This window comes from Trachypithecus francoisi, unplaced genomic scaffold, assembly GCF_009764315.1.
Source record: "Trachypithecus francoisi isolate TF-2019V2 unplaced genomic scaffold, Tfra_2.0 Lachesis_group3, whole genome shotgun sequence".
Taxonomy (NCBI): Eukaryota; Metazoa; Chordata; class Mammalia; order Primates; family Cercopithecidae; genus Trachypithecus; species Trachypithecus francoisi.
The window spans coordinates 155,336,771-155,350,001 of NW_022681468.1; the positions used below are offsets into that span (position 1 = coordinate 155,336,771).

At 42.2% G+C, this 13,231-nt stretch overlaps 1 protein-coding gene and 1 long non-coding RNA gene across 2 annotated transcripts; both read left to right on the plus strand.

Annotated features, from left to right (window-relative positions):
- On the plus strand, positions 1-987 carry LOC117070912 (NEDD8-conjugating enzyme UBE2F-like). Its single transcript, XM_033190654.1, has one exon. The coding sequence runs from the start codon at positions 102-104 to the stop codon at positions 657-659; it is 558 nt and encodes a 185-aa protein (XP_033046545.1). The 5' UTR covers positions 1-101; the 3' UTR covers positions 660-987.
- Positions 988-5,021: 4,034 nt separating this feature from the next.
- On the plus strand, positions 5,022-12,985 carry LOC117069330. The gene is made up of 2 exons (XR_004431506.1): positions 5,022-5,105; positions 12,927-12,985. It is a non-coding gene; the product is annotated as an uncharacterized LOC117069330 (long non-coding RNA).
- Positions 12,986-13,231: the final 246 nt, after the last annotated feature.

Sequence of the window (13,231 nt, forward strand, 5' to 3'; positions counted from 1 at the left end):
GTGAGGGGCCGCGTCTCACAGCAGCCGCCCGGGCCGGGCATGGTGTTGGGCACCAGACCCGCCTCGCCTGTCTCGGGGAGCCCAGGGTAAAGGCAGCAGTAATGCTAACGCTAGCAAGCAAACTGAAGCGTGACGATGGTCTCAAAGGGTCCTGGACAGCAGTCACAGCGTCCGACTCCACTCGGAGGGTTTCTGTGAGAGACGAATTGCTTGTTAAAGAGGTTGCAGAACTTGAAGCTAATTTACCTTGTACGTGTAAAGTGCATTTTCCTGATCCAAACAAGCTTCATTGTTTTCAGCTAACAGTAACCCCAGATGAGGGTTACTGCCAGGGTGGAAAATTTCACTTTGAAACTGAAGTTCCCGATGCGTACAACATGGTGCCTCCCAAAGTGAAATGCCTGACCAAGATCTGGCACCCCACCATCACAAAGACAGGGGAAATATGTCTGAGTTTACTGAGAGAACATTCAATGGATGGCACTGGCTGGGCTCCCACAAGAACATTAAAGGATGTCGTTTGGGGATTAAACTCTTTGTTTACTGATCTTTTGAATTTTGATAATCCACTGAATATTGAAGCTGCAAAACATCATTTGCGGGACAAGAAAGACTTCCGGAATAAAGTGGATGACTACAACAAGCGTTATGCCAGATGATAAAAGGGGATGATTGCAGGCCCATGGACTGTGTTACAGTTTGTCTCTAACGTGAAACAGCAAGAGGTAGCCCCCCCTCCCGTCCTCATGCTCCCTCTCAGTCCCCTGGATTGCCCCAGTCCTGTGACCATGTTGCCCTGAAGAAGATCATCTTCATGACTGCTCATTGTAGATGGAGAATTTCAACATAAATATGGCAAGAAAATGTGTTTGGGCTTCTGAAGAGTTGTCTGCTTATCTTAACATGTTTACTTTTTTGAACTTGTACTGTATAGGCTGTTGGTGAAATTCTTAAGAAGTTGTAATGAACTCAAAAAACAAAACAAAAAACTAACAATGCATTTAAAAACACACACAGTCAAACGATTGCCAGCTTGGCATTGAGAAGCAGTAGACCTGGGCTTGAGCCTGTTTACTGTGCATTTCCTGATACAGAGAAAAGCAAGCACAACTGAGAAAATGCCACAAAGTATTATATAGCGACAGCTCGTGTGCTTCAGAAGAGAAATGGATACATTAGGAAAAGTTTTTTTCCCTTTGATGTAGAATATGCTATCTTTTTAAATGGGAGTTAACTGTAAATAAATAAAATTCAGCCTGTAGGCTTCAGAAAACTAACGCTGTATTTGACAGTGTCATTTCTGTGATCCCTGAAAGCATTTGGGGAGTTAACTTGGGCCTTCATTCATGGCATGGAAAGCACATTTTTTTTTAATCTCTGTTTTATTGATTTCCCCTTACTTCCTCCCACATGTTCCCTCTGCCAGCGGTTATCTCTGCCCCTTCTGCTCTCCCACATGCTGTGAGGGCAGGTGGACTTTCTCCTGTGTCTCAGGCTGCAGGTGGTCCAAGCGTCGCTGCCTTCTTGCTCCATCCTTGTTTGAAAACCTCTTCCTGTATGGTCTTCGAAAAGAAGATAAGCCAAAGGCCCTGGACCTACCTTCAAGAAGAGATCAGAAAGAGCCTCCTGTTCCTATGCTGAACCATTTGCAGAATGTGCAGTTTGCACTTAGCATTTTTTTTTTTTAAGAGATGGGTCTTGCTGTGTTGTCCAGGCCAGTATCAAACTCTGGAGCTCAAGCAATCTGCCCTCCTCAGCCTCCCAAAGGGCTAGGATTACAGGCGCAGGCAACTGCGCTCAGCCTGCAGTTAGCATATTTTCAGTTGAACTTAAAGATGTTCCCCCTCCTTTCAGGACACAGAGTATATGAGCCTGGTAGATGGACAAAACAGTTTTGTTTACTTTGGGGCTTTTTATTTCCCCAAAAGAGCCCTGAATAGTCAAATATCAGATGATTTGACACCCCCATCGCCCAACCACCATCCAAGATTTGGAAGTCTTTTTTCTTTTAAACAAAATTAATAGGCCGGGCGTGATGGCTCATGCCTGTAATACCAGCACTTTGGGAGGCCGAAGTTGGTGGACCACTTGAAGTCAGGAGTTCGAGTCTAGCTTGGCCAACATGGTGAAACTCCATCTCTACTAAAAATACAAAAATTAGCCAGGTATGGTGGCAGGTGCCTGTAATTCCAGCTACTTGGGAGGCTGAGGCAGGAGAATCACTTGAACCCTGGAGGCGGAGGTTGTGGTGATCCGAGATCACGCCATAGCTCTCCAGCCCGGGCAACAAAAGAAAACTCCGTCTTAAAAAATAATAATAGTTTTATGTAAATGCATATGTAGAAACTTGAAATATAGTATGCTTTGCAACATAAGAAGAAACATTGATAAGTATTTTTTACCATAAGTGTCCATTTTGACCATTTTTAGTGTTTTAGGAATTGCTTTTGAACCTGATTATGTTTGAAACATATAAGACTACAATTGGAGAATCCTTACTATTAAAAAGTTGCCATGATTAAAAAGTTTTTCAGAATTTCTTGGTTAGTAAGATTTGGAAGCTTATAGCTTCTAGAGTTTATGTTTTTAGAACAAGAGGTGTGTTTGTGTGAAAGTGAGGTGGGGGTTCATGAAATGAATGCAAAAATTGTGTGCACATATACATATGTTTGCATTCTAGAGAAAGCCTTGGTAGCTTTTAATCAATTCTCAAGAGGGTTCATGACACAAAGAATTCCCAATTTGTCTGTCTCACTTTCCTTCCCACACCCAGTCTGTCTTATCGGTAGCAGCTAGCTTGCTGTCTCCTGCCAGCTGCCTATTTATTCCTTCCCAGATGAATTGTCCTTCTTGTTTTCTGACCGAGCCAAGCTGAGCAAGGAGAACTCAAGAGCTGGTGCCCTGGTGGGGATGTCAGGTAGATGGCAAGACTGCTGCGAGCACCTCAGTGGGTCCCCTCCGGGTGAGCTGTTAGGAAGGTGGACGGCTTCCCCTGCCCAACCCTGATCAGGAAATGTGGGCAGTCCAAGATGCCACTCTGCAGTCAAACTTTTATTACACTAAGGATAAGTTGAAAGAGAGTGTCAAGGGGAAAATGGAATTGGGTAGTGGCATCCCATCGTTACCTGTTTTTTTCCAGTTATATTTTCTATTTGATGTTTTGGGGGATTTTTTTAATTTTTTTTTTTTTTTTTTTTTTTTTGCTGCTTTCCTTGGTTTCTGTCTCCATTACAACATGCTAACACTCTAATTGGTTTTATATGGGACAAACAGGAGATATTGCTTCTGGCAGGATGTGATTTTCTGTCCTGTTGATCAATGGATTAATTTTTATTGAGCACAGTGTGCTACCAGCGGAACCAAAAATCCAAGATACAATCCCAGCTCTAGAAGTTCATGTTCTAATAAAAGTAAGAAACAACATAATCAAACATCCCTGTTTCTTTTTCTTGTCAGTATTCGCTTCTACTGAGACAACTACACAGATCAGGTAGGACCCCGAAACATGCTTTAAAAAAGGAGCTGACTGTACCAGACCGCTGGGTGGAGGCAGTGGTTTCATCTGAAGAGAGTTTCAGTCATCCTATTGGCTGGGTGACTGTTCAAGGCTGGACTTTAAAAGAGTTAAACATTGTTCCGCATTTTTTTGGTTACATTCTTATGTCAAGTTAGATTAAACAAAGTTACAGTCTTGAACTGTGCAGTAGTTTAAACCCATACAGAAATCTCTTCACTGAAATACAACACAATACTATATAGCTCAATTTCATGAAGTGCTAATGATTTTATATAGTCATATTAAGAATGGTTCATTGTCTCTTCATGTCTGTGATGTAAGGATCCATACGACCATTATTTTTCATAAATTAGCATCCCCCCAAAGAAGTTTCCTTTCCCTGACTATTCTGTCTTCATCAAGCTCCGAAAAAGCCAGGAAACCCAGGTAATAGGTATTTTCCTATTTCCTCAGAGCAAATTTTCGTGCTCAAATGAAAGCATTGTTTCATCTCTGGATCCATTACAATATTTCTGAGCCACCATTTCCTCATCTATAAGATAAACATGTTGGAGATGATCATTTTAAGTTTCCTCCCAGCTCTGAACCACCCTGACACACAAATTTTCTTGTATGATTTCTGATTTCATTTGTAACCGTACTCATTTCCAATAGAAGCTGCATAGGAGCAGGGTCTATGTCCATCTTGTTCAGGTATACACCTAGCTCCTAGCACATGAAAGTAGGGCAGTAAATATAATGTGGATGAATAAATTATGTTCCAAGCGATGTGTGTTTTTGACGTGTATTTTTGCTGTAGCATGCCTCAAATCTTTCTATGGAAGAAAGCAGGGTCCATATTATAAATTCCTACCTTTTTTGGGATTTATTCCATATTTGAAATTCTTTCTTTTGCTCTGCCTGTGTGGCTATGGCTAAAATTCTGTCATCTCTTTCTCCTCCTTTTTCTTTTCATGAACCCATTCTTTTGCAAACTGTTTCATAAAAGGCCCCAACGCACAGAACACAAGACTTCCCCTCAGGAAGCGGGAGCTTGAGCTGCTGAGGAAGAAGGAAGCAAGGTCCTGGCGCCCACTGAGGCCGGCTCAGGCAGAGTAGGTCTCTGCTGCCACCAACCTACCAGCAGACAGTCGATCTAACAACACATGGAAGGAACAACATTCCTTGCTCTCTAGGCTAAAAACGTGAACCCATTCCCCCAAATAACGGGTCTAATTCTGAAGAACTGGGAAAAAGGAACCCACCACTGCTCCAAAGGCTACCTAGACCCGGATTTTGGCCACTGAGTGTCCCCAGCTGAGGGAAGAGTCAAAATACTTCCAACATGGTTAAATGTGCTGATTTTATTCTTTGCTAAAAAATCAGAGATTTAGGCCAGGCGCGGTGCCTCACGCCTGTAATCCCAGCACTTTGGGAGGCCAAGGTGGGCAGATCACGAGGTCAAGAGTTCAAGACCATCCTGGCTAATATGGTGAAACCCCGTCTCTACTAAAAATACAAAACTTAGCTGGGCGTGGTGGCGCACACCTGTAGTCCCAGCTACTTGGGAGGCTGAGGCAGGAGAATCGCTTGAACCCGGCAGGCGGAGGTTGCAGTGAGCTGAGATTGCGCCACTGTGCTCTGGCAACAAAGCGAGACTCCGTCTAAAAAAAAAAAAAAAAAAATCAGAGATTTTCTCTAAACGTAAGGCTTATCCAGAACACTGAGATTTTGTGTGTGATAGGTAAACAGTAGGAAGTTAAGGGGTGGAATTATGAGGAGGGTCGGGGAGGAGTGGGAAATGAAGATGGGAGAAGAGATTTACCTGTGGCACTGAGTTTCTCCCTCTAAATGTCAGCCTGCAGCGTGGGCCTTGTGGTGCATTTGATAGGCAATACTGCTCTCTAGCGGCCAAGTAGGATGACTGCAAGCTTCAATTAAATCCGCTTAAAATGTAGGGCCATTTTTTGTTATTTTAGATTTCACGTCCAGTTTCAAGAGTAGCTTCTTTTAAATCCTAAGAGGAAAACAAAATAGTCATTCTACCCGAGTGCATAACTTCTTATAAAAGCATGCATGTGACTCTTCTCTCCCCTTCCTGATTTTTCCTTGATGCCCCTTATACATAGGCACACTCTTTCGGGCCTTCCTAATAAACCACCTGGCCATGGGCCTTGGAGTCACCTGGGGAAGCTTAGAACTTGCTTTACACCTCAGGCTCTGGCTACTTGAGGACCTCATGGGAAAGGCACAAGATGATAAGTTGCCCTCACTGTTCCCTCGATGAGAAGGCCCTTCCCTTACTCCTTCACAAGGCTGGTTCTTCCCCAGGTTGTTCAGCCCAGAAGCCACCTGGCTAGAGCAGTCCCACCCTACTGACACCTTCCCTCAGTATCCACATCCAGCACATTATCATTCTGTCAGCTTCACAGATCATCACGCCTCAAAATTATCTTTTTGCTTTACTCATTTAATGTCTCTCTCTCCCACCACCCCATCACAATATAAGCTTTGTAACAGCAGAGACCTTGTCTATTTTTTTCACTTATATGTTTCCAAACCCTAGAAATTTGGCAGGTTCTTGGCACACAGTAGGCTCTAAATAAATATTTTTGAATAAATGATAGAGAATATTTAACTTCTAAGCTTTCTCTTCCAATAGCAATCTTTTTGTCTAACACCTTACCGTCTCCAGCATTAGAAAGGTGTGCCATGACACGATGGGTAGCATTCCACTAGGGAATTATAAGGCGTGAAATCTCCCCATGCATCAGTAGAGGCAGCAGACTAGCATTGTAAATTGCCAGTACTGGGTTTCATTTAATTTTTAAAAGTCTGATTAGAGCCTGGCCCAATGGCTCACGTCTGTCATCACGGCAATTTGGGAGGCTGAAGTGAGAGGATTAACTGAAGATGGGAGTTCGAGACCAGCCTGGCCAACATGGAGAAACCCTGTCTCTACTAAAAATACAAAATTAGCCGGACATGGTGGTGCATGCCTGTAATCCCAACTAGTCAGGAGGCTGAGGCAGGAGAATCGCTTAAACCTGGGAGGTGGAGGTTGCGGTAAGCTGAGATCATGCCATTGCATCCCAGCCTGGGCAACAAGAATGAAACTCTGTGTCAAAAAAAAAAAAAAAAAAAGTCTGATTATATATGCTTCTCCTTGTCTACTCAGCAAAAAGTCGTAGTGTAGATAGGTACAATCTTCTCAAACAATAATATACAGAAGAGAAATAGAAATAGCATAATAAAATAGCAATTAGTAGTTTCATTTAACTTAACTGATTTAATAAATGGCAAACTTATGAGTACATATCATTGTACCAGGAAGGTGTTCAAGAGTATTGTACATTTTTGGGATAATATCAATGTATGCTATGTTGTAGTGACCACAATACCTGCCTCCATTTCTCAGTGTTTTTGACTTAGTCGCAGAACCATTTTAGAAGACCTGTTTTGATAGCCTACTTAGATCAGGGCTTCGTTTTCTTGTTGTTGTTGTTGTCTCCTTTATCATTCCTTTTTTTCCCATATGAAATATAAAATGGCATTCCAGTGGATGAAGCAAAACAATTTTGAGCTGTTCTGGTTAAAGCCATGTTAGGGACCCCAAAACCTGCCCAGTGGGCTTCCTTTACCATTCTCCTCTCCCCTTCTTCCCCCCTCTCATCATGAGAACCCCCAAGTTCCCTCTGTCAAGCCACAGGGCTTCTGAACCCAGAAAGAAACCGACTGGCTTACTGTCCTATTCTACTGTCCTATTAAAATCCCAATATTTGAAATACTCTGTTATTCTATTATTCTGGTGACAGAGCAGAAACTAACTTATTAAACAAGCTAGCATGTGACTTCTGTACCTGTGCTCAGTCAATAGACACTTGTGGAGTGTGTTCTCACTACGTGTCAGGCTCTGCTAAGTACAAGGAATACCTGTGAAATGGGCAGGGCCTTTGCCTTCACAGAGGTCAGTGCAGTGAGAGATACTGATAGTACAATGTACCAAATACGATGATAGGGTGAACACAGAGGGGAACATTGAATATGTGCTGATCCACCCAGCAGGAGCGTGGGGGATCAGGGAAGCTTTGCTTGTTGGAGGTGGTGATAGAGTTATAGACCTGTGAAAAGCTTGGAGAGGAGTTTTCCAGCTAAGAGGATAACACGTACCCACAGGCCTCATGGCTCATCTGAGGGACTGGAAGGAGCTCTGTTTCAATGGAGCATGAAAGATATGGTGTCTGAACAGTGAGAGGAGAGAAAGATGAAACTACGGAGGTGAGCAGAGTCCGCATCACAAAGGGTCTTGTAAGTCATTTCCAAGAGTCTGAACTTTAGCTGGAGGGCAACGTAAAGCTTTTGCAAGATTGTAATCAGGGAAATGGTGTGATACATTCAGCTGTAGTGTGAAGAATGGCAGCAAGACTGATCAATGAGATCAATGTGGAGAATGTTGTAGTCATCGAGATGAGAGACGATGGTGGTCTGAATCAGAAAATGGCCATTGAGATGGAGAAGATGGATGGATTCAAGAGATATGTGAAAGCTGGAATCAGCAAGACTTCCTCGATTGAATATGGGGCATGAGGGTAGGGGAAAGGAAAGGATAATGCCCAGGTTTCTGGCTTGAGCCATTGAGTGGATGGTGATTCCTTCACCAATATAAGGACATTAATATGGGTAGAAAGATAATGAGTTTTATTTTGGACATGTTGTGGGACGTATCTATAAGACAATTAAGTGGAAATAGAGTGCAGTTGTGCATAAGGATATGAAGCTCAGAAAAACTATCAACTAAAGATTAAGATTCAGGAGTTATTAGCATACATGGTAGGTGGTACTTGAAGACATGAAAATATATAAGATATCCAGAAGATTTTGTAGAGAAATAGAGGATCTAGAATAGAACTTTATAGGACAAGCACATATGTAAGGGGTAAGCAGAAGACAGACCCCAAAGGAAACAGAGAAAAAAAGAAGAACAGAGGTAGAAAATAAATTATTGGAAGCCAAAGGAAAAGAGTGTTTCGAGGAGATAGTTGTTATGTTGAATTTTGCTGAGAAACAATAGGGAACTGTTCTTTGAATTCAGGAAGAAGGCAGTCATTAGTGACTTTGGTGAAAATAGTCTCAGTGGAAGTAATAAGAGTAGAAATCACATTGCTATAGGGTCAAAGGAAGGGGGGAACGTAGAAACAATAGTGCAAACAGTTCTTCGGAAGCTTGCTCTGAAATAAAAGCAAGAGAGATGGCCGGCGGGGCTCAGTGGTTCACGCCTATAAACCTAGCACTTTGGGAGGCTGAGGTGGGTGCGTCACCTGAGGTCAGGAGTTTGAGACCAGCCTGACCAACGTGGCAAAACCCCGTCTCTACTAAAAATACACACATTAGCTGGATGTGGTAGTGGGCGCCTATAATCCCAGCTACTTGGGAGGCTGAAGCAGGAGAATCACTTGAACCCCGGGGCGGGGTGGGGAGGTTGCAGTGAGCCAAGATCACGCCACTTCACTCCAGCCTGGGCAAAAGAGCAAGACTCTGTCTCAAAAAAAAAAAGAAAAGAAAAAAAGAGAGAGAGAGGTAGTGATAAAGGAACAGAAACATGAGGGCAAGGCAGGGTTTTTTGTTTTTTTAATTCAAGAGACTTGAGTGTGTAGAAATATTTATGGAAAAGACAGTGTTGTCATATTAATTTTACAGAACCTCAAAGAGGTTAGGCAGCTTGCCCCAAAGTCACACAACCAGGAGAGTTAGGATGCAAACGCAGGTCTGTCTGACTAAAGTAAATACAAACATAAAGAGTGTACAACTTGGCTGTAAGTACTGGCTTCTCAACAGAATTCACTGGATCAGAATCATAATCCAATTAGCACTAGTAGAAAAAATATATATGTCATGTTTTCAGCCCTATTAAGAGACCAGGAAACTGAAGCTAAAAGTAAGCATCTGGCTTAAGCTTACATACCTCACTATTGGCAAATCAGGTCCAGGGGAGTTCACTGCTGTTTGTCTTCTTATATTCTACCTTTCATAACATTTCCGCTAGGTAAAGGAGCCAATTTGGAGTTGGAGAACAAAGCATAAAGTATCTTAGTATAACAACTGATTGGATTATGCTGTTTAGATTTGCCATATACATGTCTGTATCACAGCAAGAGAAACTGCCAACAGAGTAAACAAACAACCTACAGAATGAGAGAAAATGTTTGCAAACTATGTATCCAACAAAGGTTTAGTATGCAGAATCTATAAGGAACTTAAACAACTCAACAAGCAAAAACCACATAACATTATTAAAAAGTGGGCAAAAGAACCAGGCGTGGTGGCTCAGGCCTGTAATCCCAGCACTTTGGGAGGCTGAGGCGGGCAGATCACAAGATCAGGAGATCAAGACCATCCTGGCTAACACGGTGAAATCCCATCTCTACTAAAAATACAAAAAATTAGCCGGGCGTGGTGGCAGGCGCCTGTAGTCTCAGCTGTTCAGGAGGCTGAGGCAGGAGAATGGCGTGAACCCAGGAGGCGGAGCTTGCAGTGAGCTGAGATTGGGCCACTGCACTCCAGCCTGGGCGACGGAGCAAGACTCCGTCTCAAAAAAAAAAAAAAAAAAAAAAAGTGGGGCAAAAGACATAAACAGAAACTTTTCAAAAGACATCCAAGAAGCCAACAAACATATGAAAAAGTGTTCAACATCACTAATCATCAGAGAAATGCAAATCAAAACCACAATGAGATATCATCTCAGCCAGGCACCATGGCTCACGCCTGTAATCCCAGCACTTTGGGAGGCCGAGGCAGGCAGATAATGAGGTCAGGATTTTGAGGCCAGCCTGGCCAACATGGTGAAACCCCATCTCTACCAAAAATACAAAAAATTAGCTGGGTGTGGTGACACACACCTATAGTCCCAGCTACTTGGGAGGCTGAGGCAGAAGAATCACTTGCACCCAGGAGGTGGAGGTTGCAGTGAGCCGAGATCACGCCATGGCACTCTAGCCAGGGCAACAGAGGGAGACTCCATCTCAAAAAAAAAAAAAAAAAAAAGAGAGCGAGATCATCCTACCCTTGACAGAATGGCTTTTAAAAGCCAGAAAATAACAGATGCTGGCAAGGATGGGGAGAAAAAGAAGCACTTACATGCTATTGGTGGGAATGTAAAAGAGTTCAGCCACTGTGGAAAGCAGTTTTATTTCTCAAAGAACTTAAAACAGAACCACTACTCAACCCAGCAATTAGATTATATGCTCAAAGAAAAATAAATCATTCTATGAAAAAGACACATGCACTCATACATTAATCAAAGCACTATACAGAACAGAAAAGACATGGAATCAACCTAGGTACCCATCAACAATGGATTGGATAAAGAGAATGTGGTACATATATGCCATGGAATACTATGCAGTCATAAAAAGAACAAAATCATGTCCTTTACAACAACACGGATGTATCTGCAGGCCATTATGCTACGCAAATTAGCAAAGGAACAGGAAACCAAATACTGCATCATGTTCTCACAAGTAGGAACTAAATATTAGGTACACATGGACATAAAGATGAGAACAACAGAGCCAGGCGCAGTGGCTCACGCCTGTAATCCCGGCACTTTGGAAGGCCAAGGCGGGCAAATCACTTGAGGTCAGGAGTTCGAGACCAGCCTTGCCAACATTGAGAAACCCTGTCTCTACTAAAAATACAAAAATTAGTCTGGTGTGGTGACACATGCCTGTAATCCCAGCTACTTGGGAGGCTGAGATAGAATGCTTGAACCCAGGAGGCAGAGGTTGCAGTGAGCCAAGATCATGCCATTGAACTCCAGCCTGGGCAACAAGAGCAAAACTCCATGTCAAAAAAAAAAAAAAGATGAGAACAACAGACACTGGGGACTACTAGAAGCAGGAGAGAGGAAGGGGGACAGGGGCTGAAAAACTGCCTACTGGATACTATGCTCAGTACCCAATAGGCAGTGGAAGTAATAAGAGTAGAAGTTAATGATCCTGGGTGATGGGGTCTTTCATACCTCAAACCTCAGTGTCATGTAATAAACTCATGTAACAAACCTGCACACATATCCCCTAAATCTCAAATAAAAGTTGATATTATATTTTTTAACATTGTAATCTACACCTGGGATAAAATGTTATGGTATTTCTCACACATACTCCCACACTCACAGTACCTGCAAACACTAATGAAAATATGCAAAATCTAACCCAGTAATTGCACTCCTAGACATTTATGCCAGAGAAAAGAAAACACATTTCCACAAACACATGAATGCTCATAGTGGCTGTATTTGCAACAGCAAAAAAAGTAATCAGCATCGATGTCTTTCAACAAGTGAATGGTTAAATAAACTGTGGTGTATACATCCCAGGAAATACTACTCTGTAATCAAAATGAGCAAACAACTGATACACACAAGTTGGACATATGTCCAGCGAATTTTGCTGGGTACAAAAGAAAGCCCATTCCAAAAGATTACACGCTGTATGATTCCATTTACATAAAATGACACACTTATACAGAGATAGCAGATTAGTGGTTGCCCTGGGTCGTATTGAGATGGGGAATTGGGAGGAAAGTAGGTGTGGTTATAAAAGGGCAAGAACTGTTCAATATCTTGATCAAATTGGTTGATACATGAATCTACGTGGGTGATAAAATTGTATAGAGCTTAATACACAAACGAATAAAAGTAAAATTGTGGAAATGCAAATAATAGGAGTGGATTGTATTGATGTCAATATCTTAGTTGCAATATATCACAGTTTAGCAAAATGGTAGTATTGGAGGATACTGGGCAAAGTGTACAAGGGACCTTTTTGTATTGTTTCTTACAACTGCATATCAAAATTATCTCAATGAAAATTGTAATAAAAAACTAGCTAATAAAATAAAAAGAGAAAAAAATCCATGTCACTCTTTGTGAGACAAAAGTGGTCTAAAAACTGCTCAGCATGCTAACCTGTAAATAAGTAGAATTGTGACGGTATATACTAAGCCTATCCTATGTTATAGTTCTAGTAAAAAGTAACAAAATCGGCAGTTTTTCAATTCAGTCTCAGTGTCTTTGACTTGGTTAAACAAATGTGTAATTATTGCCAAAGTTTTCCTCAGGGAAATGAATATATCATTTTTGCACTTCTTGTATGGTTTACCAAAAAAATTGAGTAACTGCAGGTTGCATAATTGAAGGAAGTTTTGAAAATGAAAGCTGTAGGTGGGTTCACACCTGTAATCCCTGCACTTTGGGAGACCGAGGCGGGCAGTCACCTGAGGTCAGGAGTTTGAGACCAGTCTGGCCAACATGGTGAAACTCTGTCTCTACTAAAAAAGACAAAAAAATTAGCTGGGCATGGTGCCATGCGCCTGTAATCCCAGCTACTGGGGAGGCTGAGGCAGCAGACTCTCTTGAACCCAGGGGGTGGAGGTTGCAGTGAGCCAAGATCGCGCCACTGCACTCCAGCCGTACAGAGTGAAACTGTGACTTTAAAGGAAGTATTCACAATATCTATTCAGAGAGATCGTTTTCCATAAGTCTCTCAAGTTTCTACATGTCTTGTGAGACACAGAGGCCTCTTTGTTTTCAAGGATTTTGTACAGCAAGTAGCCTTGAAATACAGAAATAATGTCTCCCTTTGGAGCAAAGGGCAGGCATGCTTACTGCCCGTTATAAAAGATTCAGGTTTTTTAAGCTTAGAGTTCTTCTCCTAGAGCACAATCCACCATTTGCTG